The following is a 24,405-nucleotide window of genomic DNA, read 5'->3' on the forward strand; positions in this document are numbered from 1 at the left end:
CAGAGGCCAGGCAGTGGTGATGCACACCTTTAATCCCGACACTTGGGATCTCATGCCTTTGATCCTAGTCCTTGGGAGACACACACCTTTAATCCCAGCCCTAGGGAGGTGGAGACAGGAAGTGATATGGCTGAGCAGAGACAGAAATATGAGGTGGGAGGAAATGGGAGTTCAGTCTTTCAGTCTGAGAATTTCATAGAGGAAGAACTTTAGTGCCTGACTGCTTTGCTTCTCTGGTCTTTCAACTTTCATCCCTAATATGTGACTCGAGGTATTTATCATTAAGATCAATTAGATTCACACTACAAGCTTTCATAAAGGCAAGTAGCTATGTACTCTAAATGGAATGGTTTTTTCCAAATAAAGGTGATATTTCTCATTTTCAAGCCATTTTTCCCTTTGTAAAACCTCAGATGAACTTTTCTCATTTTCAGGAAATATATACTTTACATTTTAAAACTTAATAACTCTGAGAAGATGATAGATTTCCTGTAGGAGTGGAGTCTCCTTAAAGTTCAAGTACATCCACCAAACTTCCAACTCCAATAATAAAAAAAAAAGGTCTCAGGTTGAAATGGACAGTCTAAGCAGGCGCTAAGGCTAAGATCACTTTGTGGAATTCTTGTATTAATCCACTGAAAGACAGTAAATAATTAGATGCCAGAATACTGTTTTAGACCGTTAACTCACCCAAACACATCTTCCTTTGCCTGAAAGAAAACTACAGCAATAAATAAATAAATAAATAGATAGATAGATAGATAGATAGAGAGAGAGAGATAGATAGATAGATAGATAGATAGATAGATAGATAAAAATAAAAAACCCTTCACAAGTGTATCATTTACTGGTCAAGCCCAGTGTTTTAAACACGCACTGCAGGAGTTTCCAGGGGAAATGCAATGATCCATGCAGGGCCTTGCATTTTGGAAAAACCCCTGTTCTACAAGTAACATGCCCACAAACTAGGTAATGGGATAAGCTCAGGATGAAGGAAAGTGTAAACTGGCATAGAGTGAGAAGTGGCCAGCATCTTCACAGAAGGAAACCTGCATGATGTAGCCTATCAACACTGGGTTGATAGCTGTTGAGCACTAGCCTGAAGACTAGGTCACAATACTCTTATTTGTACAAAGAAAAGGAAAAGATACAGATGCTTGGCCAACCCTATTTATCTTCAGGCAAGGACTAACTATTCAGTACTGTTGGCATGGAAACTGCTATGTGGGTCAGCCTAGACTGAAACTCACAGAGATCCACCTGCCTCTGCCTTCTAAATGTTATGATTAAAGACGTACACCACCAGTCCAATACAATATTTTTCTTTTTCTTTCTTTTCTTTTGTTTCTTTACTTCTTTTTTGAGACAGGGTTTCTCTCTGTGTAGCCCTGGCTGGGCTGGAACTCACTCTGTAGACAAGACTGGCCTTGAACCCACAGAGATCTGCCTGCCTCGGCCTCTCGCTTAAAGGATGGGATTAAAGGCGTGCGCCACCACACCCACCCCAGTGTAATCTTTCAATGTCAAAATCTGAAGGCTTCTTTCCTGAGTACACTCTCTCTTTGGGTTGAAAACCCAAAGATTTTTTTTCTAATAGTTAGATCTTTATGGTCCAATTTTGTTCATTTTCCTTATTAAGGACAAATAAGTTACCCAGCATTCCTTAATGCTGATGTGTATTGTAAAGGTCAATGATATATAGAGCCTGGCATTCATATTTTAAAGAGAAAATCTGGAAAATTTCCGGAGTAAAGATTATATTACTCTAAACAGACTCTGATACAATGGGTAGAAATCTATGTTTAGAAATGTCCTAAATTTTAAAGTCCTTTTAAATTTTCTAATTTGGGCTTTTACATCTTTGAAAGGAAAACATTTAGGAGTAATATTGAATTATTATGCTTTGGTGCCAGTGAGTTGGCTCAGCAGGTAAAAGTCTTGCCTAGCAAGGCTGGTGACCTGCCTTAGCTTGCTACAGCCCGAATAAAGGTAAAGAGAACCAACTACACAAAGTGTCCCTTGAGGTCCACACACTGTAGGACCTCAAATCACACACCTACAGCCACACACCAGCATCATGAACACACACAATAATAAATAAATAAGTAAATAAACAAATGTTTAAATAGCAGGTTTTCCTGGGTGTTTTTTCCAATTATTCAAGGTCTGATTACTCACACAGAGATTTCGTCATGAACCTAACAATGAAAGTGAGAATATTTAAGAGAATTATTCTGTGGACAGGAATTTGATACTTAATACACAAGTATCTCACAACAGCACAGTGATATAAAATAAAGGCAGAGTGTTAGGTCTGAATAATTAGCTCAAATCATGAACAATACATAAATAGTAACGTTCTTGGCAAGAAAAAAAATCTTAAGCCTACCTTTGCTAAGTATTCTGACTCTAAGGGTGGCTGTCTCTCCTCTGCTGATTCTGGACCTTGGGATAGGCTGGGGCTGAAGGCCATGAGGTCGGTCTTGGGCGGACCCTCTCCAGAGCAAACCCTCTGCCGCCTCTGCTGTGAGTATGACCAGGTCCCCACCGCGCTGGAGCACACCAGCACGGGCTTCCCCGGAGCACTGGTTCCATCGGTGGGCATCGCCGAGCAGCGCAGCGCGGTGTACAGTAGCAGCGTGAGCACCAACAGGCTGGACACCGCACAGATGGCGATGATCAGGTACACGTTGACATCCACCAGCGATGCCTCTTGACCAATGGCATCTACCAACGTTTTTGATGAGGCTTTTGGAGCGTGGCTGTTCTCAAGCAGAGAAACTAGCACTGTGGCTGTGGCAGTCAGCGCGGGTTCACCATGATCCTTCACCAGCACCAGCAGGCGCTGGTGCAGCGCATCCGCTTCATCCAGGGCGCGTGTGGTGCTGATCTCGCCAGTATATAGGCCCACGCGGAACAGGCTTCGGGAATTGCCTGCCGACGTCTGCAGTTCATAAGAGAGCCAAGCATTGTAACCAGAGTCTGCATCCACTGCTCTCACCTTGGTGACCACGTGACCCGAACCCACTGATCTAGGCACAAACTCACTCACTGCCCCTACCGCTCCCACGGCTCCGTGGGGCAGCAGCGTGGGTGCATTGTCGTTCTCGTCCAGCACAAACACCTGCAGAGTCACATTGCTGCCCAGGGAAGGCACACCAGCATCCCACGCGCTCACCTGGAACTCCAGCAGCTCCAGCTCCTCATGGTCCAGAGGCTGCAGGGCGAACACCTTGCCGCTCTCCGCATGCACAGACACGAAGCTCGACAGTGAGCGCTCACCCACCCGCCTCTCCACCAGCGAGTAGGACACCAGCGCGTTCTCCTGCGCATCTGCGTCCATGGCCGACACCGTGAAGATGTGGGCGCCAGGCAGGTTGTTCTCCTTCACGAACACCGTGTATTCGGGCTGCGCGAACGCGGGCACGTTGTCATTCACATCAGCCACCTCCACGGACACGCTGGCGGTGACCCACAGTGAGGGCGAGCCCCCGTCCCGGGCTGTCACTACCACCTTATAGTCAGGTGTGGTCTCTCGGTCCAAGGCGCTGTCCAGCACAAGTGAATAGTGATTCTTGAAGGTGGACACCAGCTTGAAGGGGACATGAGGGGTCAGGGAGCAGGTCACCTGACCGTTGATTCCTGAGTCACGATCTGTCACTGAGATGAGGGCGATAACAGCGCCCAGTGGAGCATTTTCTTGGACTGGTAGTGAGAGAGACGTTATCGAGACTTCCGGTGTATTGTCATTGATATCCACGAGTTTTACTGAAATTTTGCAATGTCCTGACATTGGTGGGGTTCCCTTGTCAGATGCAATGACCTGAATTTCATAAGATGTCCTTTCTTCGTAGTCTAATTCCCCCTTCGTTCTGATTTCTCCCGAGGTGGGGTCTATTTGGAACTTTGTCCGTGTGATAGAAGACACATCACTACTCAGTGAATACACAATCTCACTATTTGGTCCTTCATCTGCATCAGACGCATTTAATTTCACCACCAAGGTTCCGTTTGCAGTGTTCTCTAACAACTGAACTTTGTAAACAGATTGGGGGAAAGTGGGCTCGTTGTCATTCACGTCTAACACCTTAATGAGTATTTGAACAGAACCCGTGAGTTCAGGCTTGCCTCCATCCGTAGCTACCAGTAACAATTTCACCTCAGCATTTTCCTCTCTGTCCAGAGATTTTCCCAGCACAAGAAACAGCGATTGGCTGAGTTCATCATTTGTTTGAACATCTAGAAAGAAAAACTCGCTGGGACTGAGCTTATAGGACAGAAGAGCATTTGCTCCTACATCTGCATCCGAAGCTCCCTCTAAAGGAAACCGCGAGTCTAGCAGTCTCGATTCGTGAAATTGGATAGTTTTTTCTGTCGTCGGAAATAGCGGCGGGTTGTCGTTAATGTCCCTCACCTCCACCTCCACGTGGAAAACCTGCAGCGGCCGGTCCACGATCACCTCCAGGTGGATGCTACACTCCGCACTCCGCCCGCACAGCGCCTCCCGGTCGATCCGAGAATTCACAAACAAAATGCCATTCTGCAGATTTACCTCCAGAAGGTCCCCGCGGTCCTTGGACGCCACCCTGAACAGGCGGGGCACCAGTTCTGCCAGCTCCAGCCCCAGGTCCTGAGCGATGCGGCCCACGAAGGTTCCGTGTTTGGCCTCCTCGGGGATGGAGTAGTGGAGCTGGCCGCTCCCTGCCTCCCAGGTTGCAAGGAGCAGAAGCCAGAGCAGCAGACACTGCCTGACGTCTGGGCCCCCTCTCAAAGAAGGCATCACCTCTAGTCCTCCGTGAGTTGGCCAAATTAAATGATCATGTTTAAAAGCAATGAAATAATCTAACACCTGCTAAATCCTGCTGCTTCTCCTGTCGTTTTATCTGGAGTAACAAAGAGACTCTGGGTATTTGCCTTCTTAGAGAACATTCTCTGGTGGACAGCGACACCCTGTGGCTAATCTGATTCGAACTTTACCGTATTAACTGTAAATGAAAAGTTTACCGTATTAACTTCAAATGCAAACTTCAGTAGTGCTAAGTATATTCACAGTGTTGAAAACTTTCTTCTTGTAAAGCTGAAAAATTATATATATTAGACATCAATTCCAGTTTCCCCGTCTTTGCCCATGGTAACTACCATTCTACTTCCGTTTTCTGAGTTTCACCACGGTGTAAGTAAAATCCTACAGGATTTGTAAGGGTTTGCTGCTCTGGGGTAGAGTTCTTTGTTTTGCTGTGTTTTGGGACTTGCTTTTCCAACTAACATAATGTTTAGAAGGCTCATCGGTGTTGTAGCCTGTTACAGGATTTCTTTTCTTACTGCTGAATGATTCCATTGCTGCATTTTGTGATTCCAACGCTGCATTTTGTGAGTCCATTCAACCATCCATGAGCAATTGGATTCCTCTGGCTCTTGGTTCTTGTAAATAGAGCTGATACCGATGCAAATGTACAAATATCTCTTGGAGATCTTGTTTTCAGTTCTTTTGTAATTTTTTAGCACTTCTTCAGAGCAAGCACACCAAAATCAAAGGGTACTTTTGTTCAATGAAAATATGCTTGAATACACTCCTGATATTTATAATCTTGAGTTTTGAATTGTTTGTAGGTTACATTAGCTTGTCATATGAGAAATATAGTTGATTTTAGGATTATTATCTTTCTTTTATATTCGAATATTCATGCAAGAATAATAAACTGATTTCGTTTCAGTGTTAGTTACATGAAAGTATCTTTTATTTATTAATTTTTAGCTAGTTCCTTCACATGTAAAAATATTAAACTTAAATAAAGGTGGTATTGGGATCATTTAAAATGAATGGAGGAATGTGTCAGTTAGCAAAGTTCATATCAAGTTACATACTTGCTACTTTATGTATGTCAAAAAAACCCGCTTTTATTTTTCTTAGAAGAAAACAAAATGAACTTCAAAATTTACAGTGTCCATTTAAAACAGCATTGACGGATAGATTTTCCTGGATCTAGAAGCTTTAATAACTTTTCTTTGAGCTGGGTGTAGTGGTGCACACCTCCAATCCCAGCATTCGGGAGGCAAAGGCAGATAGATCTTTGAGTTTGTGTCCAGTCTGGGCTACAAAGAGAGTTCCAGGACAGACAAGACTAAATAGAAAAGCACTATCTTGAAATAATAATATTAATAACTTTTTCTTGAGTCCAGTGTCTTAAAGTTATTCCACTTATTCACTCTTGCAGCAAAATAAATACAACTGGAGATAACCAAAGACAAAGTATATTCAGAGAGAAAAATATCCCATGTGTTCTTTTAATCATGGTTTTTAGATTTTTATATAGCTAGTTAGATAAAATCAGATATAAATACACATATATGTAATATATAACATAAATACATACATATATACATACTATATATATACATATATATATGATGAAAGTAGAGACAAGCCGTGTAAAGGAACAAAGGGGCCTAGTGGAATAAGCATTTTATTAAAATGTTGTGAAAGAAGAAAAAAAACTATTGAAATATTCTGAGGGACAAGAACAACAGCAATCAATGGAAATTCCATTCACATTCATGTTAAATATTAATTCACAACACTACTCCATATTTCAGTCTTCCTTTCATTCTATAATAGCATCCCATAAACTACAGCCACTTTCCAAACTTTGCAGCCCTAAACCCATGCCTTTTTATAATAGTGACTAATATTTGAGATTCACCCCCGAGTTAATAGAATGAGCTATTCTAGAAAACTTTTACACTTTATAAGAATCATCATGGCACAGAAAGAATAGTTGCTCTGATCTTTTATCTACAATGTAATTATCTCAAGTGTTGTGACCACAATGTAGTCATATGAAGGCCTATCCAAACACATTAAGGTCATTTGTTTGGGGTTTATTATTGTTATTATTGGGTTTTGTTTCTTCATTTGGTTGTTAAGGCAGTGTCGCTTACAGCTCAGGCTAGCCTCAAACTTGGTCTGTAGCAGAGATTGGCCTTTAAATTCAGACCCTTGCTGGTGCACACCTTTAATCCCAGCGCTTGGGAGGCAGAGGCAGGTGGATCTCTATGAGTTCGAGGCCAGACTGGTCTACAAGAGTTAGTTCCAGGACAGGGTTCAGAGCTGCCCTATCTCAATAAAACCAAGCCAAAAAAAAATTCAGATTCTCATGCCTCCATCACCCAAGGACATGTATGTGCCACCAGACTGGGTTCTTCCAGACAAATTTGAAAAGTTATTGGTATTATCAAAAGATGATGGGTTCTATTTATAATTTTATGATTAATATTTAAGTAAAGCACTCTGATATAACTATATTTTTCATCTAAACTAATTCCTTTATTCAATTTTATTTTACATATGTAGGTGTCTTGCCTGTATGTATATTTGTGCATCACAGACATGCCTAGCACCCACAATCTAGAAGAGGACATCAGTCCTTCTGGAACCAGAGTTACAAATGATTTTGAACCACCATGTAGGCTCTGGGATTCAAACCTGGGTCCTCTGGAAGAGCAGCCAGAGCTCTTAACCACTCATCCGTCTCTCCAGCCCACAAATCTAGATAAACTTTCTCATATAATGAGTTAAGTCATTGTAGCCTCAAATGCCAACCAATTCAAGTTTTTTTTGACTTAAATAAAGGACAATATCTTCTGTAGAAGGAGTGGCGGGCTGCTTTTCGTCCCACCTGGCTCCCCACCGCCCAGTTAACTTTACCCGAAATAATTACACGGAAACTGTATTCATTTAAACACTGCCTGACCTGTTATCTGTGGCCTCTTATTGGCTAACTCTTACATATTGATTTATTAACCCATTTCTAATAATGTGTGTATCACCACAAGGTCATGGCTTACCTTGAAAGATCCTAACCTACATCCGTCTGGGGTCGGAGATTCAGGGCATCTGCCTGACTCTGTGTCTTTCTCGCAGCATTCTGTTCTGTCTACTCCACCCACCTACGTTCTGACCTATCAGGTCAAGCAGTTTCTTTATTAACCAATGAAAGTAACACAGAGACAGATGACACTCCTACATCAATCTTCTACTTACAATTTTTCAGTTTAGCTTCAAAAAATTCTCTCTATCCCTCCCAATTTTTTCCTTTTTTTGAGACAGGATTTTTCTGTGTAGCCCTGGAAAGTCTGGAGCTTGCATTGCAAACCAGGGTGGCCTCCAACTCAGAGATCCATCACCTCTGCCTCCCAAGTACTGGGATTAAAGGTGTGCACCACCACGTCTGGTTATTTTCTTGTTTGTTTTGTTTGTCTGTTCTTTGGGACAAGGTTTCTTTGTATAGCTCTGGCCATCCTGGAACTCACTTTGTAGACCAGTCTGGCCTCAAACTCAGAGATTCACCTGCCTCTGCCTCTAAAGTTCTGGGATTAATGGTGTGTGGCACCACCTCTTGGCTTTTTTTAACATTTTAATTTCCATTTTCAGAATATTTTCCATAAACTTACTTTAGTTTTACACTAAAGTTGCTGTCCCGAGAATCCCAAGTTTCTGAAAATGATTTGCATAAAGAAGGAATGGTCCCCCTTGTATCACTTTCTTTCTAGAGAATTGGTTAAGCATGATCAGCATCATCTATCTTTATTTTTTTAAGTCACACATAGGATGATGTTTTCTTTCATGGGTGTGATGGTTTGACAGTGAAAACTGAAAGGGTTCATAACACCAAATTCAACATGTTTTATAACTCAATTGTTACTGTAAACAGGATAAAATATTTCTTGAATATATACTCTGTGTTCTGTGTGTTTTGGGTTCTATTGCAGGACTCTTCATATTATACGCTGTCAACATGTTCTTTTTTTTTTTAACATGTTCTTGAGTGAATGGTGGTAAATACTGAATGTCTCTCTCCAGCCAATATTCACATAGCTAGTGAATAGAGCTATGGAGACATACTAAGGTATGATTTCTGAATCTATTCTCTCCAATTATGTAATCCTTCAGGTTTATCTCACATTTAGAGAAAATTGAAAGTATTTTTTAGCGTTATTATTCCAAAAATTATTTTGTGGTTATTCTTGCCCAATGACTTGGTATAATAATATTAATATTTAGAAAGTTGCAGGCACATGCTTTGGCCTATGTCTTTCAATGCTCTAAACAATACTCTGTCAACTTTCACCCCAATCTCAAAAAGCTTAGCTATCATATTGTAGAATGTTTTACAAGTGTTTTTTGAAGTTTTAATATAATTATATTATTTCCTCTTCTCTTTCCTCTCTCCAAGCTCTTTTATGTATTCTCCCTTGCTCTTCAAATTTGGCTTCTTTTTCTTTGTTTATACACACACACATATGTGTGTATATATATACAGATATATATATATATATACATATATATTATACAGATTGAGCATGTGGTATTTAGGTATACCTGATATATAGCAGGTATGTTAGACATATATATGTGTATATATATACATATATATACATACACATCAGGTGTACTATAATACAGGTATACATACATACATACACACACAGGCATATATATCAGGTGTACCTAATAACTACATGCTCAGTCTGTATAATGTTACTTGTGTATATGTTTTTAGGGCTGAGCATGTGGTATTGGGTAACTAGTTGATGTGCTCTTCCCTGGGAAAGACTATATCTCCTGCTCGTAGTATTCCTTAGTTGCCCATAGTTCTTGTCTAGGGTTGTGACCTGTTGAGCTTCCTTCCTTTCAGGTTAGCACATCTATTGGTGCTGTCCTTTTACAAGGGGAGCTTTAAGGGTCTTTTCTGTGTGTTCATTTGAATGTTTAGCCAACAAGGTGCATTCACTTAATACTTGTGTAACTTCAGAAGAAATAAAACATTGTAGCAGAGGCTGTGGAGATGGCCCAGTGGGTGAAGTATGCTGTGCAAGCCTTAGGGCCTGAGTTCAGGTCCCCAGCATCTGCATGCCCAGCCAGTCTAGAAAAACAATGAACTACCTGAACCAAAAAAAAGGGTACAGAGTGATTGAGGAAGATACCTAACATTAGTTACTGACCTCCACATCTGCGTGCACAGGAGAGCACATACATGTAGACACATGTACCCCCCCCCCCCACAGATTTAACAAACTATTGACTAAGTGGTTAGAAAAGTCATAGAGACCTGTATCTAAAGTGTATCAACTGGTTGTTAAAACTTCTGTAATATACTGCATGTAATAAAATGTTACTCATTATTGATCAACATAATGATTATGAATCAAATTCGAAGAGATCTTTATTCCTCTTCTGAACAACTGGTGTAAAGAATTTTCTTTTCTTTCTTTTTATATCAACATTCATTTCTAGAAAAGGATCATCAGGGATTTGTACGTAGTTCAGTTTTGTTTGGAAAAAGTTACTCCAACTTTCTCTTGCTTTTTTACTTTGAATTTAAATAGAATTTAATATTGAATACCTGCAAAATTCTCCCATTGAAAACAACTTTAAATATTTAATCAAGTGCAATAGACTGTAATAAATATTATATCATTTTTGAAAAAAATAGTAATTATCCTGAACTTAATTTTTCTTGGCCTCAACAATTTCATCTGTAAAGGGAAAAAGTTTCACCTAATAAAATATATATCAGAAGGATTAAAAGAAAAAAAAGAAAGTTTGGGGAGACTGGCAATTAAGTGTGAGGTGGTCACTAAGTGTCCTTGACTGGATCATGCAAGACACAAGTTCATGTAATAATTAATCTTTTAAACCAGGGAACAGCACCAGAAACAAGTTGGTTATTTTAATGTGAAAATTAAAGTACTAACAACATATTATAGTTTATATATTTTATAGATATAGATATAGATACATAGTCACAGTGCTGCAAGTCTTTTTATTTGCCCCCTTTGAAATTTAGCAATGTAGAGAGAAAGCAGATGATTTCTGTAACTTTGCCTACAATTATTTCTGCAAAGCAAGACACTTCACAAGAATTGAGAGCCCATGTTAAAGGTGACCAGCACTGTATTTGGCTAGCATTCATGAGGCCCTCAGCTCTATCCCTATCATCAATAGTACCAAAATTAACACTAATAATGCTGAAATGTTTTTAAAGCTTCCTACCATATAAATAAAAGAATACAAAAATTTGCATCTATGTTGCTTCCTAGCTTCAATTATTATGCAACTGCAAATAGAGTATTTGCAAAGGTATGATTTGTTAAAAGTCATTAAACACCCTGAATACATTTTAAGTATCATTGAAATGATTTAAAAAGTGAAGTTAAATCTAAACAGAATTTGAAATCATAGCTCAAATTTGGACTTACATTTCCAGAAAGATCCGAATTTCCTTCTGGCTGCTCACTTCTTTCCGATATATTCAAACCCGGAGAGAGGCCAGGGCTGAAGGCCATGAGGTCGGTCTTGGGCGGACCCTCTCCAGAGCACACCCTCTGCCGCCTCTGCTGTGAGTATGACCAGCTGCCCACCGCGCTGGAGCACACCAGCACGGGCTTCCCCGGAGCACAGGCTCCATCAGTGGACGTTGCCGAGCAGCGCAGCGCGGTGTACAGCAGCAGCGTGAGCACCAACAGGCTGGACACCGCGCAGATGGCGATGATCAGGTACACGTTGACATCCACCAGCGATGCCTGAGAGCCCACTGCACCGGTTAATACAGGCAAGGAGGCTTTCTGAATCTGTCCGCTTTCCACCAGAGATACCAACACGGTAGCAGTGGCAGTCTGCACCGGCTCGCCATGATCTTTCACCAGCACCAACAGACGCTGTCGTGGAGCATCAGCCTCATCTAGGACACGTGTAGTGCTGACCTCACCCGTGTACAGTCCCACCCGGAACGGGCTGCGTGCGCCACCTGTTGAAGGTTGCAGTTCATAAGACAGCCATGCATTGTAGCCAGAGTCTGCGTCTACTGCGCGCACCTTTGTCACCACATGGCCTGCACCCACTGTCCGGGACACCAGTTCGCTCACTGCGCTGCCCGCCTGAGGTCCCAGCAACGAGGGCGCGTTGTCATTCTCGTCCAGCACAAAAACCTGCAGAGTCACATTGCTACCCAGGGAAGGCACACCAGCATCCCGCGCGCTCACCTGGAACTGCAGCAGCTCCAGCTCCTCATGGTCCAGAGGCTGCAGCGCGAACACCTTGCCGCTCTCCGCGTGCACAGACACGAAGCTCGACAGCAAGCGCTCGCCCACCCGCCTCTCCACCAGCGAGTAGGACACCAGCGCGTTCTCCTGCGCATCTGCGTCCGTGGCTGACACCGTGAAGATGTGGGCGCCAGGCAGGTTGTTCTCCTTCACGAACACCGTGTATTCGGGCTGCGCGAACGTGGGCACGTTGTCGTTCACATCAGCCACCTCCACGGACACGCTGGCTGTGGCCCACAGTGAGGGCGAGCCCCCGTCCCGGGCTGTCACCACCACTCTATAGAGAGGTGTGGTCTCTCGGTCCAAGGTGCTGTCCAGCACGAGCGAATAGTAATTTTTGAAGGTGGACACCAGCTTGAAGGGGACATGAGGAGCCAGGGAGCAGGTCACCTGCCCGTTGGCACCTGAGTCAAGGTCGGATACCTTGATGAGGGCGATGACAGTGCTAATAGGAGCATCCTCTTTGATGGGCAAAGATAAGGACGTGACCTCCAGCTCGGGAGTGTTATCATTTAAATCCAGTACTTTCACCAAAACCTTGCAGTGATTTGACATCGGGGGAGTCCCTTTATCAACTGCCTTTACTTGAATTTCATAAGATTTTATTTTTTCATAATCCAGGTCACCGATCACTCTAATTTCTCCAGAAATAGAATCCACTTTGAATTTTTCTTGAATGTCAGGAGAAACATCATTGCCAAAGGAAAACACAACTTCACCGTTTACGCCTTCATCAGCGTCAGAAGCATTTAATGTGGTCACTAAAGTTCCATTCGCTGTAGATTCTACTAGCTGGGCTCTGTAGACGGCCTGGTCAAACAGGGGGGCATTGTCATTAACGTCGAGCACAGTAATCTGCAGCCGAACTGTCCCCTCCAGTTCTGGCTTGCCCCCATCAGTGGCTGTCAGTAATAACCGAAGTTCTGGTGTTTCTTCTCTATCCAAAGATTTTCTCAGCTCAAGAGAAAGGGATTTACTGAGTTCGTCAGTCGTCTCTACCTTCAAAGAAAAGTAGTCAGCGGGGCTCAGCGTGTAAATTAGAAGAGAATTAGCGCCAATATCTGCGTCCGCCGCGCCCTCTAGTGGAAATCGCGAGCCTGGCTGTCTATTTTCAGGAATAACTATCCTTTGTTCTGAGCCTTTAAAAACCGGTGGGTTATCATTAATATCCTTAACCTTCACATCCACGTGAAAGACCTGCAGCGGCCGGTCCACGATCACCTCCAGGTGGATGCTACACTCCGCGCTCCGCCCGCACAGCGCCTCCCGGTCGATCCGAGAATTCACAAACAAAATACCATTCTGCAGATTTACCTCCAGAAGGTCCCCGCGGTCCTTGGACGCCACCCTGAACAGGCGGGGCACCAGTTCCGCTAGCTCCAGCCCCAGGTCCTGAGCGATGCGGCCCACGAAGGTTCCGTGTTTGGCCTCCTCGGGGACGGAGTAGTGGAGCTGGCCACTCCCTGCCTCCCAGGCTGCGAGGAGCAGAAGCGAGAGCAACAGCAAGCGCAGGGCTCTCAGGCCTCCGAGCCTGGAAAAAAGCATCGCAAAAGCACTGTACCTTTCGTACAACTGTCACTCCAAGATCATACTTTCTAACTTCATGGTTTCAAGCATTTGTCTCCTCACCATTTTTGTCTTTTCTCTACTGATGACGAAATGAAGCTTCCTCCCTTCGGTTTTATCAGTCCCTCCTTTCCAGCTTCAAGACTTTATGGTGTACAGCGACACCATGTGGCCAATGTGGATTTGACATCCATTCATTTGTCTTTCAAAGTAGCTTCTGTATGGCGAAGTACTCAAAACAATCATTTATAAATTTCGTAGTTTGAAGATCCAAGGCAGTTTGAATATCATTTGCGAGTATGTAATCCAATGTTTTTATTGACCTATAATCGTAAAGGCAGTACAATTGGGTTTGAGAAAATTAAAGATATGCTTTAATCGTCTCTTTATCATTGTATTTAGTAAGTGGTGCATGATAGTGCATTCCTTTAATCCCAGCACTCAGCGTGAAGGCAGAGGCAGGTAGAACTCTAGGGTCTACATCGTGAGTTCCAGGTCAGACAGAGATAGAGAAATCCTGTATGACAAAAAAAAAAAGTAAAAAAGATTTATTGGCTCACGAATTTCAATTACTAGATAATCATAATTGTAACAAGTTTTAACTTAAAACTTTTGATCACTAAAGTCTACTTTATTCGAAGACAGCTTGGTGACATATTTATAAACTATACGATAATTTATATGTAGATTTACAAAATGATAGCTACCAAATACATATTTTTGATAATTTTAGAAACACACTTAATATTTCTTCACTGTGAACAACTTCATATTCTAGTACTGTAAATGTTAAGTGAAGATATTTGAGGATATAACTTTGCTATTTCTTACAACATAATGTCCCATTTGTTTTGCTTTTTAGTTTTTGTTTGATTGTTTTTGATTTGTTTTGTTTTTCAGGCAAGATCTCAGTGTTTGTAGCCCTTACAGAACTCACTGTGTAGACCAGTCTATGTAAGTTTGAGGCCATCCTGATCTATTTAGTGAGTCACAGGCTAGTCAGGGATGCATAAGTGAGACCATCTCAAAAAATTTAACTGGGTTATTTGCAATAATAGAACCTTTAGTGTTCACTAATAAAGGTTTCTGAGACTATTTCATCACCAAGGCCATTTCTTTTGTTATTTCCAATATATCTGAAATTCAATACAATACAAAGGTTCATCAATGAAAAAGAAAGTCTTAGTAAATAAGTAGCTGATACAGGTAACAGAAGAAATTTTTGAAATAGGAAATACAATAACCATCATGAAGTGATTCATATTTTCATATAATTTTATTTACTGTGAGTAGTCACCACCTACACTGTAACTCTTATGTATGTGCATCAAATGGGTCTGAAGTCCTTTAGAGTCACAGTATCCATGGAGCACTCATTTCAGGACACATCCCTCTCCCTTAAGTTGATTACCATCTATAGATGCTCAAGTCCTTCATAAAAAAATGGCACATAACTTGTATGTGATTATGCATGCCCTCCAAATCACTTTATATAACCTCTGAATTACTCACAATATCTAAGGATATATAAAAAATGTAAACAACTGTTATACTTAATTGCTTAAAAAGCAAATCCTTCACATGTTCATCACAGATACAACGCTACAAACTTTTCTATCTACATTTGGTTATTCTCATGGATGTTGAACCCACTGGTATAGAGAATTGTGTATACACATTTATACATATATATATATACATATATATATATATGTATATATCTTGGTGTAAGCCTAAGCATGAAAGTATACAGATCTCCCCAGACCTATGTTCTCCCAAGTTACAAGAAACTGTAAAGAAACTGTAAAATAACAACTGCTTTAATGTCTCTGAAAATTGTCTCAAGGGTATAAAATTCTTCATTCAAATTCAGTTACTTCAGTTAATTATTGAAAGTGTTTCAAATAGGGCAACAGAAAGAAACCAACAAACACATCACAGAAATAGTCTTGAAAGTTATGGGGGGAAAGGTAAGAAATGCTTTTAGTCTCCAGTAGTTGAACCTATGAATGTGAGTATTCTTAAGAAATACTGTACAGGGCTGGAGAGATGACTCAACAGTTAAGAACACTGACTGCTCTTTCGGAAGACCTGAGTTCAATTCCCAATATCCACATGGCAGCTCACAACTATCTGTAACTCCAGTTCCAAGGGATCCATGTCCCTCACACAGACATATATGCAGGCAAAACACCAATGCACATAATATAAAAATAAATAAATTATTTTAAAAAAAATACTCAACAATTGAACTATATTTCTAGCCTCACAAAAGAGGAATTTCTGCAATAAGAGTCAGAGAACAGAAGCTGTATGCTTAAAAGTGTCATGTTTATACCTTATATGGGAACACAAATAATAATAATGTGAAACACTAACTTGATTAATCTTTATCAATAAAAAATTGGGAGTCAAATATTGAGGTAAGAACCTGAAAGATCAGAGAAGCAGGGAGCAGCCGCCAATTAATTCCTACCTCTAATGTTCCTCCACCCAAAAGGGGCCAAGATCCTCTCTCAGGCCTGCCTTACTACTTCCTGTCTCCTCTCTGCCTAGAGTCCTTCAAACTTCTATAGTTAATTTTGGTCAACTAGTAGCTAGCTCTGCCCTCTGACACCAAGCAAGCTCTGTTATGCCCAAATCCATGGGTCCCCACAAAAGCCAACAAAGGAGACCGAGTCCCATAAGTAAAAGCAAAGAGCCTTTATTTTAATCAATGTTGCAAACTCACTCTCTCTGCATGACCAATGAATTAGAATATCCGGAGAGCCCCAAACTCAATTAGAATAGAGTTTTATAGTAGTAAAGGTGGGGGTGAGGAGTTTCTGAGGTTTTAAGACCCCTGATTGGCTGACATTCTTCTAGGGTTTCCTGGTGACTGTGCTTTGGCAGGTATTTCTATCTACAGTTCATGGAATGCCAGGAATTTCCTTTGAATGGTCCTGTTCTTGGGTAGGGGAGTCTGGTGATCTCAGCTTGTGTTTTCTCCTGCGGCCCGGCACCATTGGCCAAAAGCAGCTTCTTTATTCATTAACCAATGAAAGCAACACATATATAAAAGGACTTCCCACACCATTTCCCTTTTTCTGTTTAAATAAAAAGAAAGGTTTTGTCTTTAACATAGTAAAATTACATATAACAAAACAGGTATCAAGCAAGAATTACAGTTACAATATTTATACCTACTCTATCTTTTACCATAACCAAGGAAAACTATAATTATAATCATCTATTCTTCAACTCCATCGAAGACTCCAGAAAGATATAAGGTTACCTACATTAACGGAAAATGCATTGTAAGCAACTTACAAAACTCTAGAATTGACAGAGACATCTCACTGCCTGGATAGTCACACAAAGTTCTTCTGTATCATTGGGGCATTTTCAGCCTACAGGTCCATAATATCCAGCAGAGTTTTCTATGAAGCATGAAATTTGAAGTTCTGTTCTGCCTTGTAATGTCAAAGTCCATCAGTTGCTTTTTTCTGTGGCCTGCAGAATGTCTGGCAGACTCTTTCATGATGCAGAAACCTCAAAGGACCATCTCACCTTTAGGCAAATTCAGCAGTCATTTCTCTGTGGGTCCTGCATGAACAGTTTATACAGTATAACATCAAGCAGTCTAAGCAAGAGCAGTTTCTTGGCCAAATGGCTAGCAAACTCCATAAAGACTCGTTGGTGCCCATCTTCCTCTTGAAGTTATTGGTGTTGCCAGGAGCAAATGTGTTTCGCTTTCATTAAAAGTCTTAAGTTCTTAAACATTTTAAATGCCATATTCTATAGTCTCTGAAAGATTTGAAGAATGCCTAACCATCTGAAATACATCTCTGTACATCTAGAAAATCTCACTAACATGACTAAAAGCTTGATTATTATAGATGATTATTTATTTTAACGTTTATTTATTAATTATACTTTACATTTTTAAATGAGCTGGATAAACACAATACCTTAATCATGAGCAGAAATACATATACACAGTATAACAAAATTGTCCTTAAATTTGTATATATAGATCAAGATCCATACCAATGTAAACTATTCATATCCATAGCATATACTCCTTTAAATGTAAACAAACATTTGTAAACAATAATTTAGGGAATTTGGGCATAGTTCTCTCCAAACTGCTTCCTGATTTTTATTGGGTGAGGGAATTTTTGGGATGTTCTTGGAGAACTTTTGGGTAGTCTTGGTCCATAAAACCACATTAGTATGGAAGAAATCCATAGGTTCTCATCCTCTGTGGAAACAAAAGAAGAACCTCTTTTCCAAAGCAACAAATCCTTACACCCAAATTTTGGAATCAAGATACTTTTAAAATATGTATGCTAATTTATTTTAGCAGCCCATACAATGAAATGTCTCTCTGTACTTATCTCCTTCACAGTCAGAAAGTTCAAAGAAAACACAATAATATACATAATCCACTCTGTGTATATTCCATCTTTATGTGGCTTATTTTTCTTTACTGTTATTACTTTTTCTACAAGTTTATTGTCTCTTTAAAGTCATTGCTTTATTTTTAAAACCATTTACTTCTTTTTTTATAACTCTCTACACTTGTTTTTTCTCTCTCTCTCTCCCAAGCCTATGTATGTTTTTAAATACACAGCGTCTCATTTAGAGGTCTTTTACATCTGAAACTGTCCTGTTATGCATCTGTAATCCTTTTCTGGCCAGGACTGCTTCTTAAAATGCTAAAGCAGTTTGGTTGGGACCAAGGCTGCTTTGCCTTTTCTCCACCCAGTCCATCATGGCAGAGGTCCCTTCACTGCCTCTGAGACTGCTAAGTAGAAGCCATCCTCACCACCTCAATTCTGAGAACCAGTTGGCCAATGCTACCACCAAGTAACTTGCAGCATGCTGTCCACAAATCCCATTTAAATGCTTGACCTCCTAAAAGAGTCAGAGTTCACACTGGCAGCACAGCCTAGGAAGCCTCTGCTTCAAAATTGCACCTTTTTTGTTTGTTTGTTTTTTGGGTTTTTTTTTAGATTTTTCTTTTTTTGTTTGTTTGGTTGTTTGTTTGTTTGTTTGAGACAGGGTTTCACTGTAGTTTTAGAGCCTGTCCTGGAACTAGCTCTTGTAGACCAGGCTGACCTCAAACTCACAGAGATCTGCCTGCCTCTGCCTCCCAAATTCTGGGATTAAAGATATGCACCACCTCCACCTGGCTAGACCTTTCTAAAAGGAGCTGAAGCCTGCCACCAGCAAACAGAGAGAAGCTGTGTTAAACTCTTGTTTGTGTGTGTGTGTGTGTATAGAATTTCTTTCCAAGTTTCTCAGGTTTTACATGGATATAGTCAGGTACATTGGTGCACCAATAGAAATGATGATGAAAAGGTAGATTATTAAATCTACTTTATCCAAAAAACAACTGTTAATCTCAAAATATTTTACATTGGTATGGATTTTGGTTTACTGATACAAATTCGGGGTCAATTTTGTTATATTGCATGTATGTTTATACACTTGTTTAAGGTATTATTTTATGCAGCTCATTTAAAATGTATGTATAGTTAAGAAATACAAATTAATAGTCATCTACAATACTCAAATTTTCAGCAATATTAGTTAGGTCTTCTAGCTAAGCAGAGATATATTTCAAATAGATAGGTAATCTTCAAACACTTCAAAGACCTACAGAATATAGCATTTAAAATATTTTTAAGAACTTAGACTATTCTTGACAAGAAGACACATTTGCTCCTGGCAGCACCATTTATTTCAAGAGGCTGATAGGCATTGAAGGAACTCCTTATAGAGTTTACCTTCAATGTGGCAAGACTAACCATTTGGGTAAGAAATTGCTCTTGCCTTGAGCTTCCCTGTATACTGTATAAACTAGACATTAAAGACCCATAGAAAAGTGACTACTGAACTTGCCAAAACAAGATGGGGCAGTCCTTCAGAGTTCCTGATTCATAGAAGAATCTGCCAGACATTCTAAAGGACACAGAGGAAAATGACTGGCAAACTGCTAATATAAGTGGGTCAGTTTCAAGTTCCCTGCTTCACTGAGAAATCTGTTAGACACTCTATGCCTATAGGCTGGATATAGGCATTGTATAGAATGCCTCAATGATACAGAAGACTTTGGGTGACTGTCCAGGCAGCCAGGTGTTTTTGTCATTTCTTGCATCTTTTGGAAGTCATTTGCTTGTACTTTGTGATTACTCAGGCAATAAACATACTTCTGGGGTCCTTGATGGAGTTGAAGACTAGATATTTATAATTATAGTTTTCCTTAGTTATGATAAAAGATAAATTAGATATAAATAAAACTTTAGACTCACAAAGATAGGATAGATTATAGAGTATTTTCTCTCTTTAATTTTTCCAAATACAAACAGACTATTATAACAGTAATTTTTGCTAGATAACTGTTTTTGTTATATGTAATTTTACAATGTTAAAGTTAAAACTTTAACTTTTTAACTACACAGAAAGGAGGTGATGATGTGAAATGCTTTTCTGTATGCTGCAAATATGTATTGCATTTATTGGTTGATGAATAAAGCTGGCTTGGCCTATGGCAGGACAGAATATAGTTAGGTGGGAAATCCAAGCAGAGATAGAGGAAGAAGGAAGGCAGAGTCAAGGAGACACCAGCAGTCAATGAAGGAGTAAGTGCCAGAATATTACCTGTAAGTCAAGGGCCCTTGCACATGCTAATATACATATTATTAGAAATAAGTTAATTTATATGTAGAGCTAGCCAGTAAGAAGCTTGAGTCATCGGCCAAACAGTTTGTAATTAATACTAAGCATTAGCATTATTAACCAGTTATTCAGGAACTGGTGGGAAACAGAGAAATGTCTAGTTACATATGCACATAGACACACACACATACACACATGAAAGTAAGAAAGACTGTTTTATTGGCAGATGGGTTGCTGTGGAACAATTTTTTTGTACACTGTGAAGATGTGTTGCTCTCATTGGTTTAATAAAGAGTTAAATGGCCAATAGCTAGGCAGGAAGAGGTAAGGCAGGACTTACAGACAGGGAAAGAGCTCACTGGAATGAAGAAGAAGGAGTCACCAGGAGATAGAGAGAGAAGAAAGATGAACATGTCATGTTGAAAAAAGATCCAGCAATACCATTCTTGGGAATATACCCAAAAGATTCTCAATCATACTACAAAAGAATTTGTTCAACTATGTTCATAGCAGCATTATTTATAATAGCCAAAACCTGGAAACAACCTAGATGCCCCTCAATGGAAGAATGGATAAGAAAAGTGTGGCACATCTACACATTAAAGTATCACTCAACGGTAAAAAGCAATGACATATTGAATTTTGCATGCAAATGGATGGAAGTAGAAAACACTATCCTGATTGAGATAACTCAGACCCAAAAATGAATGAATATGGTATGTACTCACTCATTAGTGGATTCTAGCCATAAACAAAGGACATTGAGCCTATAGTTCGTGATCCTAGAGAAGCTAAGTATTAAGGTAAACCCAAAGAAAAACATATATAGAACCTCCTGTAAACTGGAAGCAGACAAGATCACCAGGCAAAAGTTGAGAGCATGGGGACAGAGGGGGTAGAGGGAAGGGGAGATGAGGGGGGAGAAAGGGAGGGTTGGGGAGAGAGTGGGGGAGTGGGATGGTTGAGATGGAGGAAGAACGGATATGGGAGCAGGGAAGGAGATATCTTAATTGGCGGAGCCATTTTAGGGTTGGCAAGAGGCTTGGCTCTGGAGGGGTTCCCAGGAGTCCACGGGGATGACCCCAGCTAGGACCCTGGGTAGTGAAGGAGAAGTGGAGTGCCTGAACTGGCCTTGTCCCGTAGTCAGACTGATGACTATCTTGAATATCACCATAGAACCTTTGTCCGGCAATGGATGGAGAAAAAGACAGAGACCCACATCAAAGCACTGAACTGAACTCCCAAGGTCCAGTTGAAGAGCAGATGGAGGGAGAATATGAGCAAGGAAGTCAGGACCACGAGGGGTTGGTTCACCCACAGAGACAGTGTGCCTGAGCTAATGGGAGCTCACCATCTCCAGCTGGACTGGAAATGAACAAACATGGGATCAAACTGGACCCTCTGAATGTGGTTGACAATTGGCTCAGACTGAGGGGCCAATGACAATGGCACTGGGATTTCTCTCTATTGCATGTACTGGATTTTTGGGATCCTATTCTCTTTGGATGCATACCTTCCTAAACCTAGATGCAGGGGGACAGCCTTGGACTTTCAACAGGGCAGGGTACCTTGCCCTCTCTTAGGACTGGAAGGGGTAGGGGAAGAGTGTGGGGGGGAGCAGGAGGGAAGTGGGAGGAGGAGAGGAAGTGAGAATTTTGATTGATATTATTTATAAAGTAATAAAAAATAAAATTCTAAAAAAAGAAAAGAACAAAGATACTGAGTCACATGGTAGAATGTAGCTCAGAAATACATATTGATTTAAGTTTAGTAATAAGCCTAAGTTATCAACTGAGCATTTATAAATAATAATAATCTGTGTGGTTATTTGGAAGCTGACTGGTGGGACAAAAAGTCCACTTACAATGGGTAGGTATATATCAATGAAAAATAATATAAAATAGATCAAGCAAATTCTGACAAAGGGCAAAAGCAATCAACTACACAAAAAGCAACATTTCAATAAATGCTATTGGATGGGGTGGGAGGAGGAGTTTGGGATAAATATGTCCAAGGTACACCATACACATGTATGAAATTGTTAAAGAATAAATAAACAACTCACAACAAAGCAATAGTTGCTGTGGGATTCTCTTCTGTATGCTATAAATATGTTTTACTATCATTGGTTAATAAAGAAGCTGCTTTGACCAATGGCTTAGGAGAGTAAAGCCAGGTGGAAAATCTAAAGAGACATAGGAAGAGTAGGCAGAGTCAAGCAGATACAAGTCAGCCACCAAGGAAACAAGACATATAGAAAATGAGGTAACAACACTTCCATGTGGCAATACATAGATTAATAAATATTGGTTAAATTAAGATAGACGTGTTAGTTAATAAAAAGCCTGAGTTAATAGGCTAAACGGTGTTGTAATTAATGCAGTTTCTGTGTGACTATTCAGATCCAGGCAATCAGGAAACACAAGCAGTCTCTGATTACAAATATTGTTTAAGCAATTGGATGTCCAGAGCCAAAATACAACCCTGCAAAATAAACAAACATGGCAGATGGCTCAGAAGTTAGCAGCAGTGACTGCAATTATAGAGTACTTGAGTTCAATTCACATGGAGAATCACACCCACCTATAACTCCAGTTCCAAGGGATCCAATGTCCTTTTATCTAGCCTGCCAGGGCAGCTGATACACACAGTGGTACACAGACACAATTCAGGCAAAATATTTACACATATAAAGCTAGAGAAACTCTGAAAAAATTTAAAAGGACAAAACAAACAAAAACTCATCATAAGCCTCACATATTGTACTAAGGTTAATTCCAAGGGTGTAACAAATGTAAAAGTAATACATAAATCTCTAAGATTCTTACAAACAAAAACATACAAGACAATGTCTAGGTTCTGAAGCTGGGTAAAGATTCCCTGACTCAATACCAAAAGTGAAATGTATGAAAGGACATACTAATGAGCTAGACCTTAGAGACATTTTTACATTTTACACTGGAAAATGTTTTAAAAAAAAAGATGGGAGCAGAGCTAAAATTTTGGAAACAATATTTGGAGGTACATATCTAACAGAGCACTTTTAACTAGTATATGTTTTAAAACACTAAAACTCAATGTACACACTCTTACCTCTTTTATTTGGAAAAGTAATAAGTCTTGGCCAGAGAAGAAAGACAAAAAAAATAATGAAAAGCACATGCATACCCTCCAAAGACTCAGGAATCAATTTGAAGGGGCAGAGAGAGTATAGGAGCCTAAGGACGTAGACTGCTACAAGGAAATATGATATTCTAGAAACATCAGGCAGCTGTGTACATGAACTCAGTGTTTACAACAGTACAAAACCTGTGCAAGCCCAAGACACAGTAAATCCCAGAGAAGTCAGGCACATGACCCCACCCCAAACCGTCGAGCTATTAGCAAATATTAACAGAGAGACAGAAAGGAGTGTAGCTCCTACTAAGTCAACCACTCTTAAGTAGAAGGCCACATTTCTAAGAATATTTGTGCAGCACAAATCAGTCCTGAAAGATTTTTGTAAATTAAGACACAAACTTGGGTGGTTAAAAAAAAAGGGAAAGTGAATGAGGGAAGATGAATATAATCAAGACATGTTGTATGAAACCGTCAAAGAATTTAAAAAAAAGAAAATTTAAAAGGGATAAAACTAGAAAAGAAAGAAGTCAAACTATCCATTTTACCTGTGACATGATTCTATATTTTAAAGACCCTATAGATCTACCAGAAAACTCTTAGATACAATAAATACTTTCAGTAAAATTGTAGGATACAAAATCGATGTACAAATATCAGTAATCTTGGGCTGGAAAGATGGCTTAGTGGCCAGAAAATCCAGGTTCAATTCCCAGTACCCAAATGACAGTTCATAACCATGTGTAACTCCCAGTTCCAGAGATATGATGCCTCCTCTGGCCAGATACTATATGGTGCACTGATGTATATTCAGGAAAAATATCCATACAGGTAAAATAAAAATAAATATTTGTGTCATGGCACCTGTGAGAGGCAGAGGCAGAAGAATATCAGTGAGTTTGAAGATAGTCTGGTCTAAATAGTGAGTTCCAGGACAACCCTAGATATGTAGAG

The 24,405-nt window shown here is 40.2% G+C and overlaps 1 protein-coding gene and 1 pseudogene across 1 annotated transcript; one reads left to right on the forward strand and one right to left on the reverse strand.

Moving 5' to 3' along the window:
• Positions 1 to 2,174: 2,174 nt before the first annotated feature.
• LOC125390227 (protocadherin alpha-2-like) lies at positions 2,175 to 4,895 on the reverse strand. Its single transcript, XM_087896270.1, has 2 exons — positions 2,390 to 4,895; positions 2,175 to 2,198 (listed from the first exon to the last, which is right to left on the reverse strand). The coding sequence occupies exons 1-2, from the start codon at positions 4,778 to 4,780 to the stop codon at positions 2,175 to 2,177; spliced, it is 2,415 nt and encodes an 804-aa protein (XP_087752396.1). The 5' UTR covers positions 4,781 to 4,895.
• A 6,449-nt stretch (positions 4,896 to 11,344) lies between these two features.
• On the forward strand, positions 11,345 to 14,697 carry LOC148120014 (uncharacterized; annotated as a pseudogene).
• The last annotated feature ends 9,708 nt before the right edge of the window (positions 14,698 to 24,405 follow it).

This window comes from Myodes glareolus, chromosome 13, assembly GCF_982192425.1.
Source record: "Myodes glareolus chromosome 13, mMyoGla1.1, whole genome shotgun sequence".
Taxonomy (NCBI): Eukaryota; Metazoa; Chordata; class Mammalia; order Rodentia; family Cricetidae; genus Myodes; species Myodes glareolus.